Source organism: Gigantopelta aegis, chromosome 14, assembly GCF_016097555.1.
Source record: "Gigantopelta aegis isolate Gae_Host chromosome 14, Gae_host_genome, whole genome shotgun sequence".
In the NCBI taxonomy this organism is placed as follows: domain Eukaryota; kingdom Metazoa; phylum Mollusca; class Gastropoda; order Neomphalida; family Peltospiridae; genus Gigantopelta; species Gigantopelta aegis.
The window spans coordinates 16334347-16348444 of record NC_054712.1 but is presented as its reverse complement, the minus strand read 5'-3'; the positions used below and the strand labels follow the sequence as shown (position 1 = coordinate 16348444).

Here is a 14098-nt window from a genome sequence, read left to right as displayed (position 1 = left end):
ACTATTATGTTTTCAACTCGTACCAACTCAAATATCATCTTTTGAAAAAAGTTCAGTGTAAATAAAAATAAGTTTCTTTACAAATAACCATCAAACTATATAGATTAAATCTAATTTTTAATACAGGGGTGAAGACAAAAAACTAGGTCAGCCAAGCAGGGCTTCTAGATTATGGTAGCCCCACTCCCATGGCTAGTGATATTCAATGTTGGGCTTGCAAATAAATAACTACTATTGCCATGACCGACAGCTAGTGAATTTGTTTTGGTCAAATGTTGCAGTTAAGTCTATTTTGTAAAGATTAATATCCTGCCCCCACGCCACCCCTGTTTTAAAGCTGTATCTTAATCTTTAGTTGACATATCCGATTATTACTATTTAGTAAAATTGTATTAACTTAAAGTAAAGTAGGGCTGGTGAATTTTTAATTGTGTCTAGTAAATTATTTTAATCACTGATCCCATGGCTAGTGGATTTATAAAACAACTCTAGTAGCCCTGGCCAAGGTATGCTGTTTCACTTGCATTGTCACTGAAGTAATCGATAATGCAGTATACAGAGATTAAAGATAGAACTTGGCATGTTTTACCTTGTTCCATCAGTTGCCTTCATAACCTGTATTAGAAAAGAAGGTTTAACCTATGCAATTTGATGGTAATTTGTAAACAAACCTTTTTCTATACACTGAACTTGCTTTTTAAAAAATGCTATTTATTCATTATGGAGTTGTATACCAATTCATCGATTTCCTTTTGACACAAACAGACTGTATTGGGTCTGTTGTCCTGGGCAGAACTTTTGACCATGTGAGAAGTCCTGTACAGGATGAACGTGCCTGAATCTTCATTGGATATGAGGCTTGACATTTGTGGAATTCTCTTCCTTTCTTCAGAAGTCATGATGCTGGGGTGTCGGTAGAAGCAAGCTTCTGCTTTACTTAGCAAAAGAAGTGTAAATTTAGTGCCGGGGTTTAAATTTAGTAAAATGTTATTTTCTTAAATGTCTGGTACTAGTCCCCTACCGGTCCAACCAGAGGAGACTATAGGTTTTATCTCCGGGTTTTTTTAAAAAATGCCTTGACATATTGAGCTGAAATTTTGTGTATAGCTTTATAACTGTTACAGATAAATTTTGACTTCTATGGCAATTTATCCATTTTTGATGGGAGTTGTGGCCCTTGAACTTAGGAGATGTGAAAATTTGTTTTCCGAAATTTTGTTTTGCAATGCCTGAAGATATTGAGATGAAATTTTGTATTTAGCTTTCTCACGTACTGTTACAGATTAAGTTTAACCTTCTTGGTGATTTACCCACTTTTCACAGAAGTATGACCCTTGAAGTTAGGAGATATGAAAAATTGTTGGGCCTGATAGGGGACATGTATTGCTTTAGCAGTACTCTCAGAATGCTTGTTCATTTTAAGTGTACAGCTACAATAACAGTCGTAACTGGCACTCAGTATTCCATGCTACGATATACGCCAAGAGTTAGCTAATGTCCAATTTTTTGGTAATTGTAACCATTTAGCATTTTAAGAAATTCAGATGAGTTGAACATTTCCAAATGCTTTCTGATGACACGAAGTTCCAAATGTTAGAACTGTAGCATGTTCAGCACCCAATTTCACAAAACATCGTAAGCCTAGTTTTGTACCTAAACATAAATCTACAACTAAACCACAATTCTTATTGCTGTTAACAGTACAACTAATATAGTTTGAAGTACACATATTTCATTTTCTTTTGTCCTTAAAATGAATCATCTTCTTCAGTGATGTAATTTTCTGCGTGAAATAGATGCCAAATATGTGTAAACATATCACCGGCACATCTGCTAGTCACAGATGTAAACTTGCTATGTTTTGTGAAATGAGGCCCCAGGATCTTAAAGACTTGCATGTAATTTAATTAAGGTATATCATACCAAATTGATCATGAGCACTCAATAACTCTACTGGGTTGTGGCAATTGCAGATAATTCTGTGGAATTTACAGTTATCTTTTTTCAATTTGAATGACATGTAATCTATAAGATTCAATTCTGCTATTTTTAGCTCATTTTCGTCTAAAGCTGGTGAAAAAAGGATTCCACCTGCAGGAAAACCCAAGTAAGTATTTTTTTAGCATCGGTAGCTTCTTGTCTTAATCAGGTAATGGGGCGGGATGTAACCCAGTGGTAAAGCGCTTGCTTGATGCGCAGTCGGTTTGGGATCGATCCCCATCAGTGGGCCTATTTCTCGCTCCAGCCAGTGCACCACGACTGGTATATCAAAGGCTGTGGTATGTGTTATCCTGTCTGTGGGATGGTGCATATAAAAGATCCCTTGCTGCTAATCGAAAATATCTGTGTGGTCCTTAACCATATGTCCAACGCCATATAACCGTAAATAAAATGTGTTGAGTGCGTCGTTAAATAAAACATTTCCTAATCAGGTATATTCAGAATTCAAGTATTTTTAGATATTGCTGATAAATATACTCCATATGAAGTTGCTAGGTGTACTTATGGCACATATCAGATTATTCGGTGCAGGTATTTAAAAAAAAAAAAAGTTAATGTGGTGAAAATATTTTCAAAGTTTTTCACAATTGTATATCGAATCAGCCAGATGTCCAGTGAATCATATACTTAATGCCCATTTAGTTGGTCAGGTCCACTGGTCTTGTGGTTATCATTAAGTTACATTGTTTTTGTTTTGACAGTAGAAAGCTTTTGTGGGTTGATTGTGTTTAATATTGTGTTATTTCTCTGCTTGCAGTGCTGTCAAAGCTGCCCGGCCTCCAGACAAACGGCAGCCACCACCCACTAAAGCAGTGTAAGCTTCGTTTTCCTCTCTTAGACAACGAATCCAACTTTTATCTGTGTAATCGTTTCAGATTACCGAATGATCTGTTATAGTACATAGAGGCATTGCATTCTATAACCAGGTAGATACAGAATGGAAAATTTGGTGTTAATTGTTAAAAATTAAATGGACCTGAACTGTTAAAGTTTAAGCATGCATAGTGGTGTGGATGAGTCTTGATGGATCTTCATTCGGAAAATAAGAATGTGTTGGAGTGACATGATAGAACTGGAGGGAGGGAGAGAGAGACTGAGAGGGAGACACACAGACAGAAAGAGAGAGAGAGAGAGAGACACGGGCAGAGAAAGAGAGACTGATAGAACTTAAAAAATACTGGCATGAAGGTCTTATTATGTAAAAGTGAAAAGACTGGCTCATATGGTGAATGCAAATAGTATACTAGAAAATAGTTTGTTTGGGGTGGGTGAAACAAACTGTTTTAAGATCTTGGGCTGAATTTACAAAGCCTGTTTTTGTAAATATTATAAATATATATAGTTTCAAGTGCAAGACAAAAACACTTTGTAAATTAAGCCCCTAAAGTCTGATGCAGTAGATAACTCTTGAGCAAGGAAGTGTGAGTGGATAATTTTCTGTCTTCACACTGGGTTATTATAACCTGTTAATCTTTTTTGTGTGTTTTTTTCTAGTGAGCAGCCACGCAGTGCCGTTAGTCTGACAATAAAACATAAACAGAGGTATCCGGATAAGCCTCTGCCTTCAGCTTTAACCCATTCACCTGTGAAGCAGGCCCGAGCTGCACCAACAGATGTAAACAACCGGGCAAGACGGCCAGAGAAAGTCCCACCACCGCTAGCTAATAAGTAAGTGATGTACTCTTTGTAAATAAGTGCCTCACACTTTCTTCTCTCTAATACTGTTTACACACCAAGCACACAGATTGCTTTGATACGAATTGATGGGCATTCTGTTGTTGCTAAACTAACTTAGGTTGCAAAGAAAGAAAGAAACGTTCTATTTAATGATGCATTCAACACATTTTAGTTACGTACAGTTATATGGTTAATGACCTCAAATATAATCTGAGAGGAAACCTGTTGCTTCCACAAAATGGGCTACTCTTTCCGATTAGCAGCAAGGGATCTTTTGTAGACACGATAGTACGTATCATGGCCTTTGTTACACATGTAGAGTTCTGTTTGGAACGAGAAATTTGGGTTACAAAGTGCTTCCAATATTATGTGGAAGTTTGAATTTACTTCCAGGTCTGTTGTGTTACATTTTCTGGTGTTTTAGTCATCTGTTAAACAGGAACCCATCCAAAATTTATAGCGATCCTTTGAATAAAAACTGGATGCACAAATAGTAATTAAAACTATAGAAGCACTGATCTGTTATAGGGATGCTCTCTCTCTCTCTCTCTCTCTCTCTTCTCTCTCTCTCTCTCTCTCTCTCTCTCTCTCTCTCTCGCTCTCCATTTGTTTCTCTTTATTTGTAAATATCAAGTTATTATTTTTGTCATCTTGGCTGCAAATTAAACACTTTGTGTTGTAAACATTAAGGGAGAGGCCCCGATTCCAGAATGACAAACATAGCGGTAATAAAATATTGTTTAAACCCTCTTTGACCTCTAGATTGCGTCCTCGCTCTCTCTCTTTCTCTTGCTCTCCATTTGTTTCTCTTTATTTGTAAATATCAAGTTATTATTTTTGTCATCTTGGCTGCAAATTAAACTTTGTATTGTAAACATTAAGGGAGAGGCCCCGATTCCAGAACGACAAACATGGCGGTAATAAAATATTGTTTAAACCCTCTTTGACCTCTAGATTGCGTCCTCGCTCAGTGAGCACCAGCGCCAGCAGTGTGTCTCGTTCTCGCAGTCGGTCGTCCTCTTCGTCATTCTCCCGCTCGCGATCACGCAGCATGAGCAGCGTGTCATCTCGGTCCAGCAGTTCTGGCTCAACGACTTCCAGTGGCAGTGCCGACTCCGACCACCTGTATCGAGATCTACAGAAGGGACAGAACGGGGAACCGGCGGTGAAGAAAGTTCCAGGTGACTGCATAGTACATGCATAGAACAGTGTGTTGATTTTATATATGCATGCAAGAAAGTTCCAGGTGACTGCATAGTACATGCATAGAACAGTGTGTTGATTTTATATATGGATGCAAGAAAGTTCCAGGTGACTGCATAGTACATGCATAGAACAGTGTGTTGATTTTATATATGGATGCAAGAAAGTTCCAGGTGACTGCATAGTACATGCATAGAACAGTGTGTTGATTTTATATATGGATGCAAGAAAGATCGAGGACGCAAAAGTTCCTACAGGGGTTCGGAAATATTCTCCTCTGTAAAATTTTGAAACCTAGATTTCCAGAAATGCAATTTCCTGCATTCTACAAGTAAAATTCATCTCTGTCTTAACATTTACTACGAATGATATTTTTGATTCCGAATTATAAAGTGTGTGCTCCGTCATTCCTGCAGATAATGTGACATTTCCTGACAAATTGTCTTTAATAAAAAGAACAAAATTATATTTTTAGGGCTAGATAAATCGGTAGCCGTTAAATTGTATTGATAAAAGAAATTTAATTGTTTATAGATGAAGGAAAGATTTAATTGTTTGCAGATGAAGGAGAGATTGAATTGTTTGTAGATGAAGGAGAGATTTAATTGTTTGTAGTTGAAGGAGAGATTGAATTGTTTGTAGTTGAAGGAGAGATTGAATTGTTTGTAGATGAAGGAGAGATTGAATTGTTTGTAGATGAAGGAGAGATTTAATTGTTTGTAGATGAAGGAGAAATTTAATTGTTTGTAGATGAGAAGAAGCCGCCGAAGGCTCCGTTGAAGGAGGTGAGACGGCCGCGCGCTCCTGAACACCAGTCGGAACACAGACCAAGGAAAACGGAACACCGACCCAGCGGTCGCCAGAGCTCGGACAGCCGACTGTACAACTCCTCGGCCGGGTACCGCCATCAGTCAGGCAGGGCACCGGCCACTCCAGTCAAACCCAAAGACCCCATGAAGCTCGTCGGGCAGAAACAGAGCATCAAGTTACTGCTCGTCAGTAAGGTATACATATTTATCAACTTGTGTTTTTTTATTGTTTTTGTTTTTTTGTTTTTTTTAAACATTTTATTTATCAACACTCCTTGGTAACTATTACAGCATTCAAGATAAAAATATGGCATGTGTTTATATATCTAGATGTATTCACCTCTGAATATCGGTAGTAGTGATATTAACTGGCTGGGGTTTTTTTGGTGTTTTTTTAATATATTTTAAAGAGCATATTTTATTCAGGCCACTGTTACAGCATTCAAGATAAAAATATGACATAATTTATACACCTGTAGTCTTTCCCACAGGGAACGCCTTTTTTTTCGTACTATGGAATTTACTACAAATTATTTATTTCTGAGCCGATTGTTTTCTAAATTACACACAAAATAGTGGGTTTTTTGTTCATTCCAAAACATTTACTTTTCTTCTTACATCAAACCAAACTGAAATTATTTAAAAAAAACAAATTTTTGTAGGATAGGACGGACTATAGATGTGTTCACCTCTTTGAATATCGGTAGTAGCAATATATGATGCAGTGTTCTTGCTGGGTGAAAATAAAAGGAGGGCGGCTGCGCAGCACCACATCCTTCAAAAAAAAAAAAAAAAAAAAAGGGAGGGGGGAGCTTGGTTACCATATTGTTGTGTGTTGGTTGACTTTGTGGAAAAACACTTCTTATTTTGCCTACAAAAAAGTGCAAGTTTATATGAAATACAAGCAGACTGGTCTTTTAATTGAGCCGAAGATGTTATCGGTCTGACATTCACGGGCAGTTCCCGTTTTGCTGAACCGATCAAAGTTTTAATGTTATTTTCAATAAAGCTTTCAAGATGTTTGTAAAGTGATCCCCTAATGTCGGATACATTTTTTGTTATTTCCACCTTCATCGAATGAATCGATCGCTGTGATGAAATATTATCGCCAGCTGATAAAAAGTAGTTTCGTTTTTGTACAGATGGTGTATATATTATTTGGCACCCAAGATAAATTATTTTACGTTGTTTTTATAAGCGGTGATATCCCCCCAAAATGAAAAGTTTATAATATTTTATAAAGAACTGCTGAATAAACAGAATGACGGAAATGACAAAGTAAAAATCATCAGTTACAACAAATTATATCTGCAATTGAGGACAAAATATCAGACGACAGTTAGTGAAAACAAAAGACAGAATGATCGTTCTGATCATGTTACAAATTTGGCGCCAAATAAGTGAGGGTTTTTTTTTCAATCGGAGATTGCCGAATCTGTAAAAAATAAAAATGTTTTCTTTGCTCAATCGTTAAACAAACATTCATTCATTCTTTCATTCTTTGCTCAAATAAAATATAACTTTTCTTGTTTGTATTAAACATACAAATGGATACAGGTATGGGACAAAACAGAGGCTGTTAAAAATACTGTTAAATTACATTGTACGGTAACTGTCGTAAATGATTCGTCAGTTGCTTTTTCGTACACAGCGTGGCTTGTTTCATTTGATGTCCAGTGTGCAGACTGATAGTTGTTTTTTGTTGTTTTGTTATGTGGAAAAAAGTGTGCATTTGGAAATAGCGGAGATAGGTGCTGGAAAATAAAGAGGGGCGCAGAAAAATAAAGGATGGTGGAGAACGTAAAAGGAAGGCGGCAAAATGCAATAGCGGGGTGGGCCGCCCTGCTTAAATGGAGCAGTGAGAATACTGATGATGTGTACTCTGTAAAAGCATACAAGATCTCTTGCTAATAACCTGATCACTCTTTGTGGGGTTTTCCCCCATCCCAACCAGTGCTCCATTCCTGGTATGTATTATTCTGTACATGGGAAAGTACACATAAAAAGATCCATTGTTACATTTTAATAGGAGTGACTGTCCTAGTGGGCCGGGATCTAGCTCAGTCAGTACAGTACTCCCCGAAGTGCTTGCATCATAGGATCGAACCACCTCAGTGGAGCTAATTCTGAGATTCAATCAAAAATGTCCCTGTCCAACAAGTGCTGATATATTAAAGGCCATTGTATGTACTGTTCTCTCTGTGCGAAAGTGCATATAAAAGACCTCGGTGATGTTGTGGTTAAGCCATCGAACATAAGTCTGATAGGAACCAGCTACAGCCAGAACAAGTTTTAATGACTCATTAGGTAGGTGTATGACCACTACAACCTCTTCTCTCACTAACCACTAACAATTAACAACTAACCCACTGTCCTCGACAGATAGCTGAGGTGTATGCCGAGGACAATGTGCTTGAACCTTAATTGGATATAAGCACGGAAATAAATAGCAATGAAATTCAAAATAAAAGGTCCCTTGTTGCTAATAGAAAAATGTAGTGGGTGTTCTCTAACACTACATGTCAAAATTACCAAATGTTTGACATCCAATAGCTGATGATTAATAAATCAGTGTGCTCTAGTGGTGTCGTTAAACAAACCAAACTTTACTGTATGCTGGAAGCAGGTCTTCTTTCTCTCTTTGGTGAATTATTAAAGAAATAGTTTTGCCAAATTCAAGTTTCATTCACATTTGACAAATTGGTGAATGACTGCTTAAACCTTGGCAATGTAGCCTGTGTATTTAATGAATACTGGAGAAAAAGACACAAACCGTAGATTTGAAAGAAAATGTACAGTATTGTAAATCATAAAATATTGGCAATCTTAAAATTTAGCAAAATCGAAAAAAGTGATATATTAACAACATGGAATTTTTCTGACTAACTATTGGTGTTTACTATCCTTTTGGATTAATCAATAGTATGAAACAATTGTTGTGAGTTCAGTTAATGACAGACAAAACAATCGCAAAAAGTTTTTTTTGAACAGTGCGCAGTCGGTCTGGGATCGATCCCCATCGGTGGGCCCTTTGGGCTATCTCTAGTTTCAGCCAATGCAGGTGGAGCTTAATTAATTTCCAGGTGTGTATGTCAAACAATATTTGTCTTGTAGGGCAGTGAGAAAGGCCCTCCCAGTGTTCCCGGCCTCCCCGGGTTGAAGAGACGTGCAAGTGACCAGGCAGGACCCCCGGCCAAACGTCCACCGTCGGTGGCAGTGTCAGCGGTCAACAAGCCAGTAGCAGGTATCTTGATGGATTTCTACACTTTTATCTGTTCAGAGTCTGTGGGAGCGGGACATAGCTTGGTGGTACAGTACTCGCTTGATGTGAGATCAATCTAGGATTGATTCCCATTGGTGGGCTCATTGGGCTATTTCTCGATCCAGCCAGTGCTCCACAACTGGTGAAACAAAGGCTGTGGTATGTACTATCCTGTCTGTAGGATGGTGCATATAAAAGATCCCTTGCTACTAATCGAAAAGAGGAGCCTATGAAATGGCGACAGCAGGTTTCCTCTCTCAATATCTGTGTGGTCCTTAGCCATATGTCCGATGCCATATGACCGTAAATAAAATGTGTTGAGTACGTTATTAAATAAAACATTTCTTTGCTTCCTGTTCAGTCTACAGCAGTATTTTCAGATCCCCTGATGAAACTGGTCAGAACTTCAGGCATTGAAATAAGCACACAGTGTGGTAACTGATGTACAGGTTACCATAAATTACCAACCTTGGTAACCTATCCAGGCAATAATTTGTACAGAAACAAATGGTTAGCAGTTGCTGCTAATCATTTTGTGATTTGATTAGCACATTTGTAAATTTAATTAGCAATTTCCACGTAGGCTCAAGCATGTAAGTTATGGACAGCACAATGAATCCCTTCAGAGCCCAAGAGATTTTGTGATCTACTGTATGTCTTCAGGATGTATTCTAAGCAATAACATATACTGCGGAGTGTGAATAAATCATCATTTGATGTGTACCTTAATCAAATGATTTGTGTACCTTGATTGAAAGTATTAGAGGATGTATCCACTTCTCCCTTGGGTCAATTTTGCGAATCCACGCGTTTACCGTTGACAAATTAACAACCATTTTGATCCATGGTTTGCACAAGTGACGTCAGCACAAAAGTTATTTTTAGAACAGAAAGTCAACTACCGGTATTAATTCCGAGTTTTATCGAATACACGTGACGTCATTGAAATTTCGATTGAATACTGAATGTGACATTCTAACATTGAATTATTCAAGCCGAACTTTGCCAATTGAAAGAGTGAAAAAAACACGATGGTAATTTTGCTACAACTGCGAAAACGATTATATTATTTGGTTTGCAGTAACAGCGATCCATAGTGCGAAATTGGTTCACACGTGAGCTAGAATGACTAGCAAACTGCGATGCGAACCACAACAAATTATTCCCTGCTATCTGTATTACTTTTTTTTTTTTTATTCATTCACATCACTGATCTTGTACTGATCTTTATAAATGTTTGTGCATTTTAAATTTGAATAACACACAAATGATGCAAATTTAAGTGGTGTAGTTTTTTTAAAAAGTATTTTGTGGAGAATGAAATAACGTTCTCAACTTTCTTGACTTAATATAATGCCTGGACCGTGACTTAATACAGTGCCCTGGACCTTGACTTAATACAGTGCCTGGACCTTGACTTAAATACAGTGCCTGGACCTTGACTTAATACAGTGCCTGGACCGTGACTTAATACAATGCCTGGACCGTGACTTAATACAGTGCCTGGACCGTGACTTAATACAGTGCCTGGACCTTGACTTAATACAGTGCCTGGACCTTGACTTAATACAATGCCTGGATCTTGACTCAATCATTCAAAAATGATGGTTTGAATTCCAGAATTTTATCTGTTCAGTCTGTAGCAGTTTTAGCCCCACTACTAAAATTTTTTAAATGATGCTTAAATTCCAGAATTTTGGTTGTGCAGTTTGTAGCAATATCTTCTGATCCATTGAACAAAGTGATGAGGACTTGAACTAAATTTGTTTTTTAAAGTGATACAATGCCTCTTGACTGATAAAACAAAGGCTGTGCTATGTACTCCAGGGAACATTTTGTTAGTATTGTGTTGCGATTTGCTGTGTAAGTGTCAGAGATCACTAGACAACTTTGTAATGTTAAATGGTAGTTGCTAATAAATTTTCACTTGATAAAAACTGTAGCTAATCAAAATTTAAAAACCAAAATATTCCTTGTACTCTGATGTCTGTTGAAATGTGCATATAAAAGATCCCTTGCTACTTTATCGGTAGGAATAGCCTAGATGGCAGTTTCCACTCACTCTTTCGAGCTGGTGTCAAAATAACCATTTAATACATTGTACACCAAATAACCATGTTTAAATGTTCCTTTTCTTTTTTAAAAGTTATCTGATAAGGCAGGAAAACAATTTTGCGACGTATCGGATTTACACGTAATATGTGCTTTTTTTTCAGGTGATAAACCAACAAAGCCTACCTCTGTAGTGAGATCAGAGAAAGCCAAGTCACCTCCAGTAAGACCGAAGGTCCCTGTTGCACAGATGAAGGCTCCACTGAAACCATCCTCACAGGCGAAGGTTCCCACACCGACGAAACCTGCCGTGCCAGGACCCGTTCCACCACCTGTGCCGGAAAAACCCAAAATTAAGAAAAGCACACTCTCCCGAAGGGAGGAACTGTTAAAACAGTTGAAGGCGGTTGAGGATGCCATAGCAAGAAAAAAGTCTAAAATGACGTGATGTTGTACATATGTGATTTCTCTGTACATAGTAATTTTTTGAAATCAGATCCAGGTCTGCAATGAAAGAAGTAATACTGTTATGTAGATACAGGGTTAATAAAAGTGGATTTTTAAACATATTTTCCATTTGTTGCCTATGAAAAAGTACTTTTGATGTTTATGCCTGTAAAGTTAAAAATGACCTGATATTAAACAGGGGTAAAAAAACAAAAAACCTCTATTTTAAATATGTCTTTTTGAGTTGTGCTTACCCTGGTAAACTTTGGAAAGTAAAGGTGCCTTCTCACTGTGTGACATTCAGTAACAGTTTATAGAAAATGGTCGAGTTATATTGTGAAAATGTCCTCCATATAATTACAGCTACATGCAAGTTAAAATGATTAGAAATTATTGCACGTCAACCCAACAAATAGCATGCTTGAGAGGCATTGTAGGTTATACCTAAAAATGCTACTTCAGTGAATAGTGATTTAAGCTACATAATTAAATTTTAAACATTATTACAAGATTCACTTCTTTTAGGTGGAGGGACGGGATGTGTAGCCCATGGGTAAAGTGCTCACGTGATTTGCGGTCGCTTGGGCTATTGGGCTATTTCTCGTTCCAGCCAGTGCATCACGACTGGTATATCAAAGGCCATGGTATGTGTTATCCTGTCTGTAGGATGGTGCATATAAAAGATCTCTTGCTACTAATGGAAAAATGTAGCGTGTTTTCTCTAAGACTATATGTCAAAATTATCAAATATTTGACATCCAATAGCCGATGATTAATAAATCAATGTGCTCTAGTGGTGGTGTTAAACAAAAGAAGTTTTTTTTCAAGGGACGTCATCTTTTTTGTGGAGTATCTGACAGTCCAAGACACATTATTTTATTACCAGTAATGGATTCATAACTACTTGTATCTTGGTCCTATTTTGAAAAATTATTTTTAAAATGACCATACCAAATACTGAATTGCATTTTATTAGAAATCATCCACTATTGCAAAAAATAATTGAGATATTTCAGTCTTTAGGAAGAAATACTTCCAGTTCAATTGTGCTGTTTTGAACCTAATATATTATTTTTTTTCAAATAAAAATTACCATTAGTTTCATGGTTTCCCATCTATCTTGGTTACTTACAAAGATAAAAACACTGCCTTTGTCAGTCAACACTAAAAATGTGCCTTCTACAATTTTTTCAATTATTATTAAGAAAAATATAGCCTTTACTTTATTCCATGAAAATACAACACCTTAATATAGCATGCTTAATTTAGAAAAAATAGTTCTTGTAGCTAAAACTGGATACTGGATAGTCATTTTTCAAAATGCAGATTTCATCTCAGATCATAATACTGAAAACAGTAGTAGTTGCCTCCCTTTATAGTATTCCTGTCTTCAAAATTGCTGTATTTTTTTTTTTTTTGGAAACTTTTATGAGCTATTCCATTATTTTGTTTCACTTTGTTGGTGAAATTTTAGATTATTATTAAACAAATTTAATGGAATATATTTGAATTTTCAAGTCATTTTCGACACACAGCAACATTGCATAGTAGTCGCAATCTTGATTATTTTTAACTTTTTTTTTTATGGATATAGCTTTTTTTTTTTTTTCAAAAGTACCTTGTAGCTTAATGTATGCCATTTTTGGCACTGACTTGTTAGCTGTTTAATGGGTTATGCAGCTGTAGTCGAGTATAATGGGATGTAGCCCATTGGTAAAGTAATCTTCTGTCGCACAGTTGGTTTGGGATCAATCCCTGTAGGTGGACCCGTTGGGCTATTTCTCGTATATCCTGTCTGTGGGATGGTACATACAAAATGTCCCTTGCTACTTAATGCAAAAATGCAGTGGGTTTCCAACTATATTTTTAAATTATCAAATGTTTGACATCTAATATCCGATAGTTTATAAATCAATGCTCCATTAGTTTCCTTAAACCAAACCAACTTAATTGTAGTTTAGTAAGTGTTAATACATTGGTCTCAGTCTCTCAACCATTTGAAGGTTTCTACTCTAAAAGTCTCGATGAAATGAGGGAAGATCTAGGAGTCCTGACATGGGAATGAGAATTATGAAAGGGAACTTCTTGAATCGCTGAGATTGGCGAAGTTGGTTTACGTCTGTTTAACACTGATAATTTAGAGCATTCCAGTGTTTACATGAGATAGGAAGACAATCTTTGAAAGCAGATTTAAAAATGTTGGGGATATAATGACAATGAACTAGAAAAACAGACCGGTCACGTTGGGGAACTGAAATTCAACTCTCGAAGACTCCTAAACAGTAGAACCTCTTCAATACACAGTAACAAATCTTGAATCTTTGAAGTGATGCTGATTTTAATGATTGATCTATGTTTAAAACTGACAAAAAACACCCAAACGACTCCTTTCTTGAAAGTTACAACACTATGTTTTATACAAAACTTAAAATGCATCATGTGGTCATGACTGATTTGCTACTAGATTAGTCTGTTGACAGGAAAACTTACAGATACTGTAGACAACTTGTCTCTCACTTCATATCGTCCGATCGACTTCTCGACTAACTGGCTGTAGACACTGTCTTGTCACTATTTAAACTCTGGGATATACCTTTTACTACATGGAATCACCTATGGTTACTATAGCTTCTTGCACATATTCACT

At 36.8% G+C, this 14098-nt stretch overlaps 1 protein-coding gene across 1 annotated transcript in view; it reads left to right on the top strand.

The window, feature by feature from the left end:
* The window catches only part of LOC121388226 (zinc finger CCCH domain-containing protein 18-like), a 46632-nt gene extending 34947 nt beyond the window's left edge, over window positions 1–11685 (top strand). The window contains exons 14-20 of the mRNA XM_041519493.1: window positions 2054–2107; window positions 2759–2815; window positions 3496–3669; window positions 4633–4859; window positions 5632–5885; window positions 8805–8934; window positions 11169–11685. Of these exons, the coding sequence (XP_041375427.1) occupies window positions 2054–2107; window positions 2759–2815; window positions 3496–3669; window positions 4633–4859; window positions 5632–5885; window positions 8805–8934; window positions 11169–11452 (1180 nt within the window). The 3' untranslated portion in view covers window positions 11453–11685. The remainder of the gene's footprint in view (window positions 1–2053; window positions 2108–2758; window positions 2816–3495; window positions 3670–4632; window positions 4860–5631; window positions 5886–8804; window positions 8935–11168) is intronic.
* The last annotated feature ends 2413 nt before the right edge of the window (window positions 11686–14098 follow it).